Source organism: Clarias gariepinus, chromosome 22 (assembly GCF_024256425.1).
Source record: "Clarias gariepinus isolate MV-2021 ecotype Netherlands chromosome 22, CGAR_prim_01v2, whole genome shotgun sequence".
NCBI classification, from domain to species: domain Eukaryota; kingdom Metazoa; phylum Chordata; class Actinopteri; order Siluriformes; family Clariidae; genus Clarias; species Clarias gariepinus.
In genome coordinates this window covers 17224697-17238700 of record NC_071121.1, presented here as the reverse complement: position 1 = coordinate 17238700, position 14004 = coordinate 17224697, and the positions used below count along the sequence as shown (strand labels likewise).

At 36.4% G+C, this 14004-nt stretch overlaps 1 protein-coding gene across 2 annotated transcripts in view; it reads left to right on the top strand.

Annotated features, from left to right (window-relative positions):
* The window catches only part of slc2a4rg (SLC2A4 regulator), a 66696-nt gene that overhangs the window by 7577 nt on the left and 45115 nt on the right, over positions 1–14004 (top strand). For both annotated transcript variants that reach the window (XR_008356098.1, XM_053482121.1), the window contains exon 2: positions 4877–5079. Coding sequence is in view for 1 of the 2 variants with exons in the window: in XM_053482121.1 (XP_053338096.1) it covers positions 4877–5079 (203 nt within the window). In the remaining variant the exon portion in view is untranslated. The remainder of the gene's footprint in view (positions 1–4876; positions 5080–14004) is intronic.

Sequence of the window (14004 nt, the reverse complement as noted above, 5' to 3'; positions counted from 1 at the left end):
GTCAAACACATTTTGGGCACTCTTTAAGAAGCTAGTGTAGATCCTGCAGAAAAGTTTGGCTTGAAACATGGTCAGAAGCTTTTGTTAAAGCATAGAAAAAGGTTCAGCAGAACTCTGAGAAGATGTCTGAGTCCTGTAGAGAGGAATATAAGGATAAGCTATCTGAGAGAACGGAGTGCACAGATACTGCTTGTTCAGGTCCACTCCTTAGTTTCATTAGTGTTACTAATTATTTTTTAATTGGAAGTAGCTAAAGCCTGATGAAAAAGTAACAAAATTTTGAAGTAGTGTTACACAAAAAAAGGACCAGTGCTTTTATCTGTTCTTAAAGCTCCCTTTTCAAATGATGAAAGAACCGTGTGCAGTCCAGCAAAAACATTGTCCTAAACCTCTTGTATAAAATGTGCATGTAGTAAAGTGGAAGATTAAAGACATTTTATTTTACCATTCTTATTAATCTTTTTATATCTTATTATTTACAGTATTTTTTTTATTATTATTTCATTATTTATTTGTTCTCATATTGGATGAATTAACTATCATTTAACTTAATATACATGAAAAAAGAGACAAAAGTGAGACATAAGTTTGAATGTGTGTGAATGAGTGTAAAGTGAGTGGTAAATAATAAAACAATTTGCAGAATAGTACAGCAGTATGTCATGTGTTATTTACAGTTATGTACGCATGCGTTTTGTCTGCCGAGCCATCGCTTAGCCAACGATTCTTCTCGCATGCTCTCTTTCTCTCTTTCTCTTTCTCTCTCTTTCGTGGGTCTCAGTGCGCGTCACTTATATAGTCAACATTGTATGGTCAACATCCATAACATTGTGATCATGTGTGTGTGTGCACAAGCATTTTTTAAAACATTTTGTGTCCAAGATTAGTGACTGTTCTTTAGTAACTGTGCTGTAATTACGGCCCCCAATTACGGACTGTTCTTTAGTAACTGTGCTGCAATAACTGTGCGGCTGTTATTCCCTAGACCTTAATCCTATTGAGAACTTGGTCAGTCTTTAAGAGGTGGAAGAGGGTGGTGGGGGGGGAGGAATCTGCGGGGCAGAAAAACTAAAATCTATGAATTTTGGGAAGCTCCAAGCATTTATTATGCAAGAATAGGGAGCCATCATACAGAATGTGGCCCAGAAGTAGATTGACAACGTGTCAGGACGAATTGCAGAAAAGAGAGAAAAAAAAAAAGAAGGGTCAATGCTGCAAATATTGACTCTGCACAAGACACTGTAAATTTGATCTAACTGTCAAATTTGAAAACTTTTGAAATGCTTGTAACTATACTTTAGTATACAACACTGGCTTTAGACCTTTTTACCGTGAGCCCCCGTTACTTTAGAATAGAGTCAATCTGAGCTCATCAGCCCACATGAAGTCCAGTCTTTATGCCCCTTTTCTCTGATTAGTCTCACTAACAAGTGGTTCTCTTGTGGCCACCCAGCAACATAGTCCCAATCCTGTGAGTTCTCATCACCGTGTGTGCGAATGGAAATGGTCCATTCACTACTAAACATAGCTTTAGGTTTTTACTGTTGATTTTTTATTTTTTTTCACGCAACTTTAAATTCCAGGTCCTTCCATGTTTTGATAATGTATTTATTTTTTCTTTGCTGGATGCAACACCAAAAATTTTACCCTTCTGAAGTGGCAACCTTTTTGACCAGGCAGTGTTAACTAACAGGTAAGTTTACAGTGTAGTGGAAGTGCTGGGGTGTCAGGTGTGGCTTTGTGGCAAATAGTTTACATGGGCAACCCCAGGGTGGTTGGGACCAACGCTGCAAAAATTACACAGTGCTGGGTTTCCTCATATCATCTGTACTGTAAAAAGGCTGGCAGATGAAGATTATTAAAATTAACTTTTCAAAAACAAACAAACAAAAAAATCTTTATTATTTACTCACCGCTCTACTGCATCAGTGACTGAAAGCCATTTGAGTACAGTGAACTCACTAGCTATGTGACATGGCACATTACGCTTTGGTCATAAATGGGTGAACATGGTCAGCAACAGTACTGTGGTAGGCTGTTTCATTTAAATTATGCTCTTTGAAAACTAAGAGGTCCAAAGTGTACCAAAAAATACCTCCTTCACATTAAAAATACCACCAGCGTGATTTGTTTATACAGGCATGATGGATCCATGCTTTTATGTTGCTTTCACCAAATTCTCACCCTACCATCCAAGTGTCGCAGCAGAAATCATGACTCATCAAACCAGGCAATGTTTTTCTAATCTTCCTATATCTAACTTTGATGAGCCCACGAGAATTATAGTTTCAGATTTCAGTTCATAGCTGATAATTGGCACCTGGTGTGGTCTTCTGCTGCCATGGCTCATTTGCTTCAAGGTTCAATGTGTTGTGCATTACACATTACTCCTCTGCATATCTTAGTTGTAACAAGATATCATTTAAGTTACTGTTGTGTTTTTATCAGCTCAAATCAGTTTGGCCATCCTCCTCTGACCTCTGCCATTTTTTTCCAAAGAACTGCAGCTCACCAATTAATTTCTCTTTTTCAGAGCATTCTCCTCCAAACCCTAGAGAGGTTCTGCATGAAAATCACACTAGATCAGCAGTTTAAGTAACATGCAGACTAGCACGTCTGACACCACAAACATGTCACGTTCAAAGTTACTGAAATCACCTTTCTTCTCCATTCTGATGCTCAGTTTAAACTTCAACAGATTATCTTTTGTATAACTACATGCCTAAATGCATTGAGTTGCTGTCATAAGATTGACTGATTAAACAGAACAGGTGTATCTTATGAAAAGGCCTGTGTGTGTGTGTGTGTGTACCGTGCAGCAAAAAGAAGAAAGGCAGGGGGAAAAAAGGGTATTTCTTGGTTTGGGACATAACATCCAAACAATTAACAATTGGTATTTTAGTGGTTGTTTTTTACTTTCTAATTACAAACCCTGTAAAAGCTTTTTGTGATGAAATAGCATGAAAATTTAGTGTGATTTGTTTCAATGTCGAAAAATCTAACTGAATCAACAGTTTACCTATGACACATTGCTGTAGTATGGAGAAAAAAAGGAAGGTCTGATCCAAAGCATGCTATTGTTTGTCGAACATGGTGAAAGCACTGTTATGATATGGGCATGAATGGCTGCCAGTGAAACTGGGTCATGAGTGTTAATGAATTATGTTGCTGCTGATAAAAGTAGCAGGATGAAGTGCACAGAGCCATACTTTCTGTTCAGTTTTAGTAAAATGCAGGAAATCTGTTGTGCTTTACAGTTCAGATGGATAATGACCCAAAACGAACTAGGAAAGCATCCAAAGAGATTATTAAGCACATGAAATGGAATGCTTTTAATTGACCAAATCAATCATTTGATCTCAACCCAACTGAGCATTATTTTTACTTACTGAAGGCAAAAACGCCTACAAACAAACAGCAACTGAAGGAACCTGCATTAAAATCCTGGAAAAACATCTCATGTGAGGAAAAACAGCAGTGGATGATGTCCATGAGTTCCAGACTTTAGTCAGTCATTGTCTGCAATGGATTCGCATCTGAGTATGAAAAACATCATTTTATTACAGATTGCATTTGTGTGTCTAATTGCTTTTGAACCTAAAAAAGGTGAGGGACTGTGTAATAAACGACTGTAATTTGTTGATGATAATTGCATTTACATTTAGACATTTGTCAGACGCTCTTATCCCGAGTGACTTACCAAAAGGCTTTGTAGTTTCCATCATTGGATCAGCTTACTAACTATCAGTCAAACACTGTCGAAGTTTTTATTATTATTTTTTTATCTTTTTTTTTTATATATTTTTTATTATTGCAAACATTGGGCACTATGCATAATGAGTGCATCACTTCATGTGCTTCCAATCTTCTCTAACTGTGCGGTCACTCTGGAAGATGGTAAATCTGGACTCACTGGATCATATGACTGTTTTTAAACCATCTTTAATTTTAAACCCAATAGTAAGAGGTTTTTTTTGTTTGTTTGTTTTTTTAATGGACACACAGCTGTTTAGTTCTCTTCACATTGTGCCTGTGGAAAAGCTGTTACTTTGACGTAAGCATTTCCTTTACTTTGGGGGCACAAGACAGATGGTTTTAATGCTATGGCTGATTTGGTGTGTATATGTTTATCTCCACATTATTCTCACCATCCACTTTATTATGAACACTATGCATATTTGTGCAGTTAACAAAACAGCAGCAGTGCAATTCATAAAATCATGCATATTCACATTAAACATCAGAATGGGGGAACTGTGACCTCTTTGACTTCATGGCATGATTGCATATTGCTATCATAGGGCTTGTTTCAATATTACAGACATTGCTGATCTCTTAGGATGTTCACAAGAGACTGTACAATGTCACAGCGAAGGCTAGAAATTGGCTGATCTGGGGTCACATTATTATTTTTTCCTTAACTGCTCCAATTTTTAGTAATTATAACCATAGGAAGAATATTTAAGCTTTTGACCAGGTGTCGTGTCTCGTATATTTCGTACACCAAAAGAACCATTCATTAACATGTAAGTCATAGAGAGACCCGGGGACAGGCAGACGATAGGAAACACTTTGCCTTTTCCGCTTAGACAAAAGGGATCCAGCAGACTCGAGCTTATTTGTATGTATACTCTTGTAGACATGTGCTATAGGAAGTATTGCCATGTAAGGAATCAGAAAGCATAGTCAGGGAATTGTTTCATGGTCATAGAGGCACTGTGTGTGAATATTACACACTGTGTGAATATTACACTTCACATAATATTAAAAAAACTTAAACTAACTATCTTGCAATGCTGTAAAATTGCTTTATGACTTTTAATGTTTAATATGAGTAGTATACCTTTGTAGCTGATGCTTTATCTTATTTTTTCAGACTGCCTATGCAAGTGAAGAGGATGAGAGGGAGCTAGTCCCAGGGGATCTTGCTCATCGCTTGGTCCTAAATGGACACAGACTAGAGGACCACATGCAAGTGGAGTCCATAATTTCGTTAAGGAACATGTTGCCACTGCATGTTTCAGATGTTTCAGCAGAGGAAAATCATTCATCCTCTCAAATCCCAGTTCCTCGCAACAGGTAAGGCTTTAATTAATTAATTAATTTATTTATTAATTAATTTATTTATTTACAAATAAACATGTATGCATTCCCAACAACTGTTCTTATCTGAAACAATACTAAAATTTAAGTAAACATTTAATGTCTCCCCTCAGACCTTGGGGGTTGTCATGTCCCCATTTAAAGTCATGTGTAAACAGCACATTTTCGTGAGCTCTAATTCTTATGGAGAAAACTTTGGGAAAAGTTACAAAATTAATTTAATGTAATTTGGGCTCTTAATTATTTAAATTAAATTAAATATATATATACACACACACTCACCTAAAGGATTATAAGAAACACCATACTAATACGGTATTTGACCCCCTTTTGCTTCTGAACTGCCGTAATTCTACGTGGCATTAATTCAACAAGGTGCTGAAAGCATTCTTTAGAAATGTTGGCCCATATTGATAGGATAGCATCTTGCAGTTGATGGAGATTTGTGGGATGCACACCCAGGTCACGAAGCTCCCGTTTCACCACATCCCAAAGATGCTCTATTGGGTTGAGATCTGGTGACTGTGGGGGCCATTTCAGTACAGTGAACTCATTGTCATGTTCAAGAAACCAATTTGAAAGGAATCGAGCTTTGTGACATGGTGGATTATCCTGCTAGAAGTGAAGCAACTGCAATGTGATTGGTTGATTATATAATTGCATTAATAAAAAATTGAACAGAAGTTCCTAATAATTCTTTAGGTGTGTGTGTGTGTGTGTATATCTACTTCATCTACTGTAAGTTCCCTAGATACAAGCATTTGAGTTACAAACTTTCAAAGATACAAACATGTATTTGCACATGTTTATTCGCGGAAGTTAGATCACATGTCTGGCATTATCTGTCTGCCTAGACCATTCTGATTGTATTATTACATTGTCATTTTATAATTTTATACCCCACCTGCCACCCACTGTCACCTGTTATAAAACACACTATATACTATGTATATAAAGTGCATCTGAAATGTTTAGTTTTTTTTTTTATTTAATTCAGAAAGTGAAAAAAAAGAATGCATCCATTCGAGATTCAATGCAAATCAAGTGAACAACTAAACATTAAATGTTATTTCCTTGAATGTACTTTATGAATTTTTTTTCTACTTTAGCTTTCCATAAAAAGTGGCAAAAATTAACAAACGGCGCAATCCAGTGACCATGTGTGACACGGTAACAGTTGAGGAATTAAAAATATATATATATACAGAAAATATGCACACACATTTGCCTCTTCCTGAGACATAAATTATATTAACTCCATTTCTTTTTTAAAAGACTAAAATGCATTTATCATATTTTAAAATGAAATCTTTGAATGAAGGTACCAATTTTAACTTTTGCTTAATAATTATGCTTATCACAGAAGTTTAGTATTATGCAGTGTAGGCCTGATTAGAAAAGGTGTCGTTTATCGTTTTTTGCTGTTGGAGTGTGTTGAGTATGACTTAGTCAACCGGAAATGCATTTGTATTTGTACACTTGTACATATTTGTATAAAACTACACAGGGTGACTTATACAACTTACAGTGTAATGTTAATGGAACTCATCGTTTAGTCTATATGTGCATGAATGAACTGTTTACAACTTGTATTTCCTCGTAGGTAGTGTTACCATATTAGCAAATAGCATTTGCTTTGGGGAGCCTTCCAATAAGTTCTTGTCTGAAACACAACAGATAAGAACACAACCACTAGCCCCAGGCACTAATACCGTCCAATACTCTTGGGATATTAAGGAGCTTGACATCCTGGAGTCTAGCAACATAGAACCCACAGCACTGTCATATCAGCAGGTTGGGAATGCTGGAAATGCCCCTTAAATGTGTCATCTCCTGTTATACTGAACTTCCAGCCTCCTAACACACAGTACAGTCGTGGCCAAAAGTTTTGAGAATAACATAAATATTGGAAATTGGAAAAGTTGCTGCTTACGTTTTTATAATAGCAATTTGCATATAATCCAGAATGTTATGAAGAGTGATTAGATGAATTGCATAGTCCTTCTTTGCCAAGAAAATCAACTTAATCCCAAAAAAACCTTTCCAATGCATTTCATTGCTGTCATTAAAGGACTTGCTGAGATCATTTCAGTAATCGTCTTGTTAACTCCGGTGAGAATGTTGACGAGCCATGAGGCAAAAGTGATAACTAAGTAGGTCAGGGACCAAAACATTGAAATTTTGAGTACATGGCCTGGAAACTCCCCAGATCTTAATCCCATTGAGAACTTGTGGTCAATCCTCAAGAGGCGGGTGGACCCACTAATTATGACAAACTCCAAGAAGTGATTATGAAAGAATGGGTTGCTATCAGTCAGGATTTGGCCCAGAAGTTGATTGAGAGCATGCCCAGTCGAATTGCAGAGGTCCTGAAAAAGAAGGGCCAACACTGCAAATACTGACTCTTTGCATAAATGTTATGCAATTGTTGATAAAAGTGAAAAAAGAAGAAACTTTGATTAAAAAAAAAAAAAAGTCTTTGAAACGTATGAAGTGCTTGTAATTATATTTCAGTACAAAACAACTGAAACAAGGATCTAAATACAGTTTAGCAGCAAACTTTGTGAAAACTAATATTTGTGTTATTCTCAAAACTTTTGGCCACGACTGTATGTCTGCAGATCAATTCCGGCTATCTGTTGCGTCTGGTTTCTCTCAAGGTTTCTTCTTACTGCCATCTCAAGAAGTTTTCCTTGCCACTGTCGCCGTCATCCTTGGCTTGCTCATCAGGGACAATCTTATCATTTTGATCCATTCACATTTACAAATTTTATACAAACTTAAATAATGTTTTTGATTATGTAAAGCTGCTTTGCGACAATTTCAATTAAGCGCTATACAAATAAAATTGAATTATATTGAATTTCCCTGAACCTCACTTATTTGCATAAGCCTGGAAAATTGTGACAAATATCAGGTAAAAAAAACTTCAACACAAGGATTCTGTAATTTTTCTTTAGTTTAATTGTTTTTCAAAGGTTGGTATGTTGATGTTTAATCAATAGGCTGCTTCTCAGTCACTGGTGGGAAAATCATAATGTGTCTGATTAGTATTTTTTTTATGAATGACATTCGTTACATTTTTTTTTTAATCAAAGTTTCTTCTTTTTTCAATTGTGGATAAGATAATTACAGAGGGGAAAAAATTCTTAGATCTTTCAGTATTGATAAAATGCTGCGTAGCCTGTGGCATTCTTACAAAACTATGCTTGCCTCATCTTGTTGCCAGCTGAAATATTTCCATATGTGGGTCAATATTTCCCGCTTCAGAGCTGTACTGATGCCAGAATTAATTGTAGAAACTGATCCAGTACACATGCAGCAACTGACAAAAAGTACACTGATTTTATTATTATAAATTAAGAGACAAATCTGTGTGTATGGTGACCATGCCATCTGTGACGACTTTGGCTTAAACTGGACCTGTTGACACACAACCCCATATGAATGCTGTCTTTGACAAATGTTCATGATTTCATCTGTCCATAGGGGTTGTTGACCAATTATAGGATGTAGAGACACTCAAGGATGATTTAAAAGAAGCCACACTTTTGATCTCGTATATACATTTTTACACCTACTGTGTGTTTCGTCATATTTAAGCCTCTCAAAATACCACACACTCATGAACCCTGTCTCAGGGTAAGTCTACACTGCATGCTTACTTGCTCACTAACCTTGGTTAATTTTACTCCTTAGGTATTGGAATTTGCTACATTTGTGATGTTAAAGCAGTTCAGTTGGTACCATAAAGGTATCGACGTTGGGTACCAAGCCCCACACATGGGTACCCAGCCCTACACAGTAGACAGGGGTCAGCATAGGCACTCTAATCGGTCTGTGGATTTTCAGCCTTGTGATTTCAGAAATCCAAGCAGAAACACTGTCTTTTTTGGTAAACTCATCTTTTTGTGTTCTTTGCAAGTTAGTAAGAACTTTATCTTTGGTGAAGTCAGCACATAGTCCTAGCCCCACACAGATTACCGTAGCACTCCCACCCTCTGCTATACAGGCTGGTAAGATGGGCCTGATCAACCTAATGGTGGCACTTTACATGGTGGCAGGGTTCCACATTTTGGTCCATATCTTGTCAGCTGTGAATCCACTAAATAATTTGTCCTTACTGATTCCCCTGGTTCTCACATACACAAAACAAAAGCTTTATAGCTTTACTATTTTGGATTTTTCTTGTTTTGGCTAATTTGCATAATATGCAAAACCTAATTTTCCAAACTAGTAGTAGGATTTTACAAACATGCCTTATTTTCTCAAACAGCTATAACTCAGGAGTGGTTATGAAAGGCTTGTACAGGACAAGATTTTAAGCTTAAGGGGCTTGGTCATACAAAGACAGAAGAGCTGTTTCCTAGGAAATTAAAGTCTAATTGAGTTAATATTCTGTATAACTCATTCATCTGCTGGTTTGTGATGAAATATAATAGCTTGGAAAACAGCCTCCCCAACGCGCTCTATTTCAGCTGACATTTGACAGGGTTACAACTGAGCCATCATCATGAAACTTAAATAGAAGATATAGAGAGAAGGACCCGGATTACGGTCTGATTCTTCATTTTTAATGTTTTTACTCTGAATTGTTCAGGTGGGCTAATTTTATTTTTATACCCACAGAAACAAATATTTCCATGGCATCAATGAATGGTCAGCCTGCCACAAAGCATTACTAGTGTTTTTTTTACACGGCCACTCAGTGCAGGGCCTGAGCACCCAGAGCACCACAGCCCACCACACACAGGGCCCCGCAGACAATTAATCCAAAGCCCCCCATCCAGACTTCCCAGATTCAGCTTTATGCCTTTCTACCCTTTTCAGCTAAGAAATACAGGAACAACCAGATAAAAAATATTTGTGTATATAGTTCATACACCATGCCAGACTGTTATGCATATTGTGAATTACAACATCTTCAAGTTACAGCTTGCCTAATGCATGACACATGAGAACTCTAGTTATTTAGGCCATAAATCCAAAACTAATATGCATATTTCTGCCAAAATGAAATTTCTTCAAGGTCAAGGTGCAGAAAGGGTGCTAAGGCCTAGTGTACAACTGACACTTGTATGTTTAAAATAAATGCTATATTATTTCTTTGTTTATTGTTACTGCCCCATTCAGATTTTAATCTTAATTAAATATAATTATTCTTAACTTCTTTACAGTGGAAACTTTAGTTAGAAATGATCATAACCTCATAAAAATAATTTGACATAATTTTCAAATTCATTCTAAAATGACAAGCAATATATGCAATATTATCTCATGGCAATGTGCCTTAAAATATTAGTTTTGCTTACCAAATAAAATTTGTTCTTAATGTAATAACACATACAACTTGCTTGTTTCAGTAATTTTCAATCATTCTGTATTTCGATTGAATTGCATATTCCATAATCTAGATGATCACAAGCAAGATTATGAAGACCATAGGATACCTTATATCCTATGTTATACTAATAGCCTGCCGTTTTTTTTAATTTTTTAAAACAGATTAAGAAGGGTGGGTAAGCGGTTAATGGCTACCCGTGAACAACAAACATAGCTTCTTTTGGACTTTTTTTTTTCTTTGCTGTCGTTAATTTTAACCCATTTAATAAGTAATAAATGGTACTTGTGAGGAGCTATATTTAATGGCTGGACTGTTTTGAGCTATGCTCCTTTTAGATACGAGTGTTAATTCTCAGTGACACCCCCAATTTTATCATGTTTAGAGATAATGATACTGACATAAACGTAAATTTATTTATTTTTTTTCAAGATCTAAAAATCATTTCCACGGTAACAAAAGCAGTGCCAGGGGAATCGTTTCAGACGTCACATGCGCTTTGGCAATAAAGCTTGATGGGGCGTGGTTTGGCAGTAATGGGTCCTGGCTCGGCGGTAACGGGGCATGGTTCAGGAGTAGATAATTTATATAGACATTGAACTGGCGCCTTTCTGACCAGCACTGAGGCAAAAGGAATTAGAGGGGTATTTCAGCTGTAGTATTAACAAACACGCATTGGGGACCTCTGTGACCTCCACTTACTTGTTTAAAAAAATCAGTAAAATATAGGAGCTTTAAGATGTCATTGCTTAGATCCCTCCTGCAGAATCTTTTTCTGCTGGCATGTATTTGCTTTGTACTGTGCTAATTTAGCCGTGAGCACCTTTCCTCTTTGGCAAAAGACCATTTGGAACGGGTTTGAGTGGTTTTTCTACTTTTACCTTCCAGTGTTTACCATTTCTGCAGACACTGCACTTTTATATGAATAATTTGTTTAAATTGCCTTCTGTGGTATATTTTACCCCCACACACGCACGCACACACAAAGAAACCCACATTTTAAGTGTTCAACAAAAGTTAAAAGTAAATTTGTCTTCCACAACACTGAAATGCTAACTTGGTCTGCCAGTGTTTTGCAAGATGAGCAAAGTTTTTAACACATTTTAACTTGTTAAACGAGCGAGCTCTTGAAATACGAGTAGTACGCATGCGCTTTGTCTCCCGCGCCCCAGTGGTTCTCCTCTCCCTCACACTGTAGGATTGTGGCTAATCGTCTCCCATGCTCAGTCTTAGTGACCATGTCAAGGATTAAGGCTGTAGCAATGTGGGAGATGACTCTATTTAACAATGCAATGTCACATATTTGCGAAACCCCTAAAGGACTTGAAAGAAAGCAAGTCTTATTAGGGTCACACAAAAAGATGAATCCAGTAACCAGACAGATGGCATTGATTCCGTTTTTTTTTTTTTTTTGTGCATGCGCACGTGTGAAAGTCTATAATACTTTTTGAAGAACCTACTGCATATTTTTTTCTAAGGAACAAGAACAAAATGTTACATCTAAGCAGGTAAAGTTATATTAACAAATGCATAATCAAAATGTTATGCTTTTGCAATGTTATAAAAAAAATGAATTCAATGTTTATTCTCAAATTTTTACTGCAGTTGCAGGGAGCTACACTAAACAAAATCTGTTGCAAAAAAGAACACTATTTAATTTTATTTTATTTGTATAGTCTTTTAAACAGTGGTCCTTGTCCCAAAGGGGCTTTACAAAATTGAAAATAAAATTATGAAAATGTGTATGAAATGTGTAAGAAAATATGTAAAATCAAAATGATCAGATTGTCCCTGATTAGGGAGCCGAGGTTGAGCATGTACTGTATATAAATCATTGGGTTTTTAAAAAGCACAAAGCTAATGAAAAACCTACACTGTAAATAATAATAATAAGCCACCTCAATGTAAAAGTTTAGTAACAAGTGGCACAGCTTTTAAGTTTAATCAACTTTTAGAGCAAGTTGCTGCACATTGCACAAGGTCAATTAACTACCTTGATAACACCAGATGCTCATCAGTACCTTCCTGATTCTTTTATATTACAGTATTATAACCATTTTTAAAAACTAGCAAAGATTTTATTTTGAAAACCGTGTCACACATAAAAAGGGGTTTATGGCAACAAGATTTTGTTTCAACATTCGAGCTGAGGAAAGCATGTCTTTCCGAGTCCAGTAGAAATGGTTTGGATGGCTTCATAGGTGTCCATCCAGTCCTTTTGTTCAGAGCACAGACCTGGCCAAACATCACTCCTAAATCACTTTTCATACAAATAAGTTTACAGATATAACACTCGTAAATGAGCATTAGTGACTCTAAAGCCAAATTAACATGGACATTTTTTATATCCCTTAACCATGTGATTGCATCTCAGTGAAGGTAAATTGCTTTTTTGTTGTTGTTTATTCTTTTAGTGTCTCCTAAAGTTTTCAGGTACACAATGTTGCCTTCATGTCACTAAAGGTTTCTGAAAAATCATGATGCTAATATAGGTTAGCACAATTGCTAAGTTGACTTGATGCCCCTAGAACTTTAAAATGGCATGATGACTTTGCTATTTATAGGACATTCAAGGCAATTACTGCAGTGCCCCATGGGACATGAAATTCATACCCTGCATTTGTTGTTCAAAAAAAATGAACCTAGATGAAGACCAGGGTGCTGGTAATTTTTGAAGCTGATAAATTTGGGGAAATCGGGCCAATTGCAACATTGTGTGTAGCCAATGCAACAAAGTACTGCAAAAGAAACTACCGGCTAACTCTCCACCAGATGTGGAACAAGTTGGAAAAAAAAAAAGACAACAGCATTGTAAAAGCTTTTAAAAAACCATAAAGAATTTTACAGGTTCATGGTATAACAATCCACCATTCTAAAAATAAAAATAATAAATAAGTGTGATTTTCCATGCTCCCGAATTTTATCCCAAACTAGTATAGACTGGGGATTGTAGAAAAATGTAGGAAGTTTGTACACAAGTTCCTCGGAGGTCAATATGGCTTGCCACAAAAGTACAGATGCGTACAGCTTATTTGCTACTATTTAACTGCAAACCTTCTTAAACTGTCACGACTGCATCTCCTTATTAGTCATCAATCACCACAGTTCTGCTAAGCACTACTATTACAAACATGATGGCCAAGCCAAAAAGGCTTGAACAATTAAAGGGGATCTGAGAGGGAGAAGTTTTTTGCAAGTCTTACCATTTAATAGTAAATTGTTTCTTACTCAAAAACACTATAAAAGTTGGTAGATAGTTTGTGACAGAAAATATTTAGATTGCAACGATGACCATTGTTAAAAGCGCTATATAAATAGAATTTAATTGGATTGAATTGAATTGACACCTTGGCATGAGTTTGGCACAAATAATAGTGTAGTCGACGATGCATTGTAAATTCAGGCATATAGGCAAGGCCCCTTATAGAGAAAAATATAGAGAAAAATACCACAAGATGCAAACCAAAGATCCACTTTAGAGTAAGAATCGGAAGACCAGGTGAATTCATATTGCGGTCATGTCACGGCTTGGACTTGCTTGGCTGTCTTTGGCACTGGCT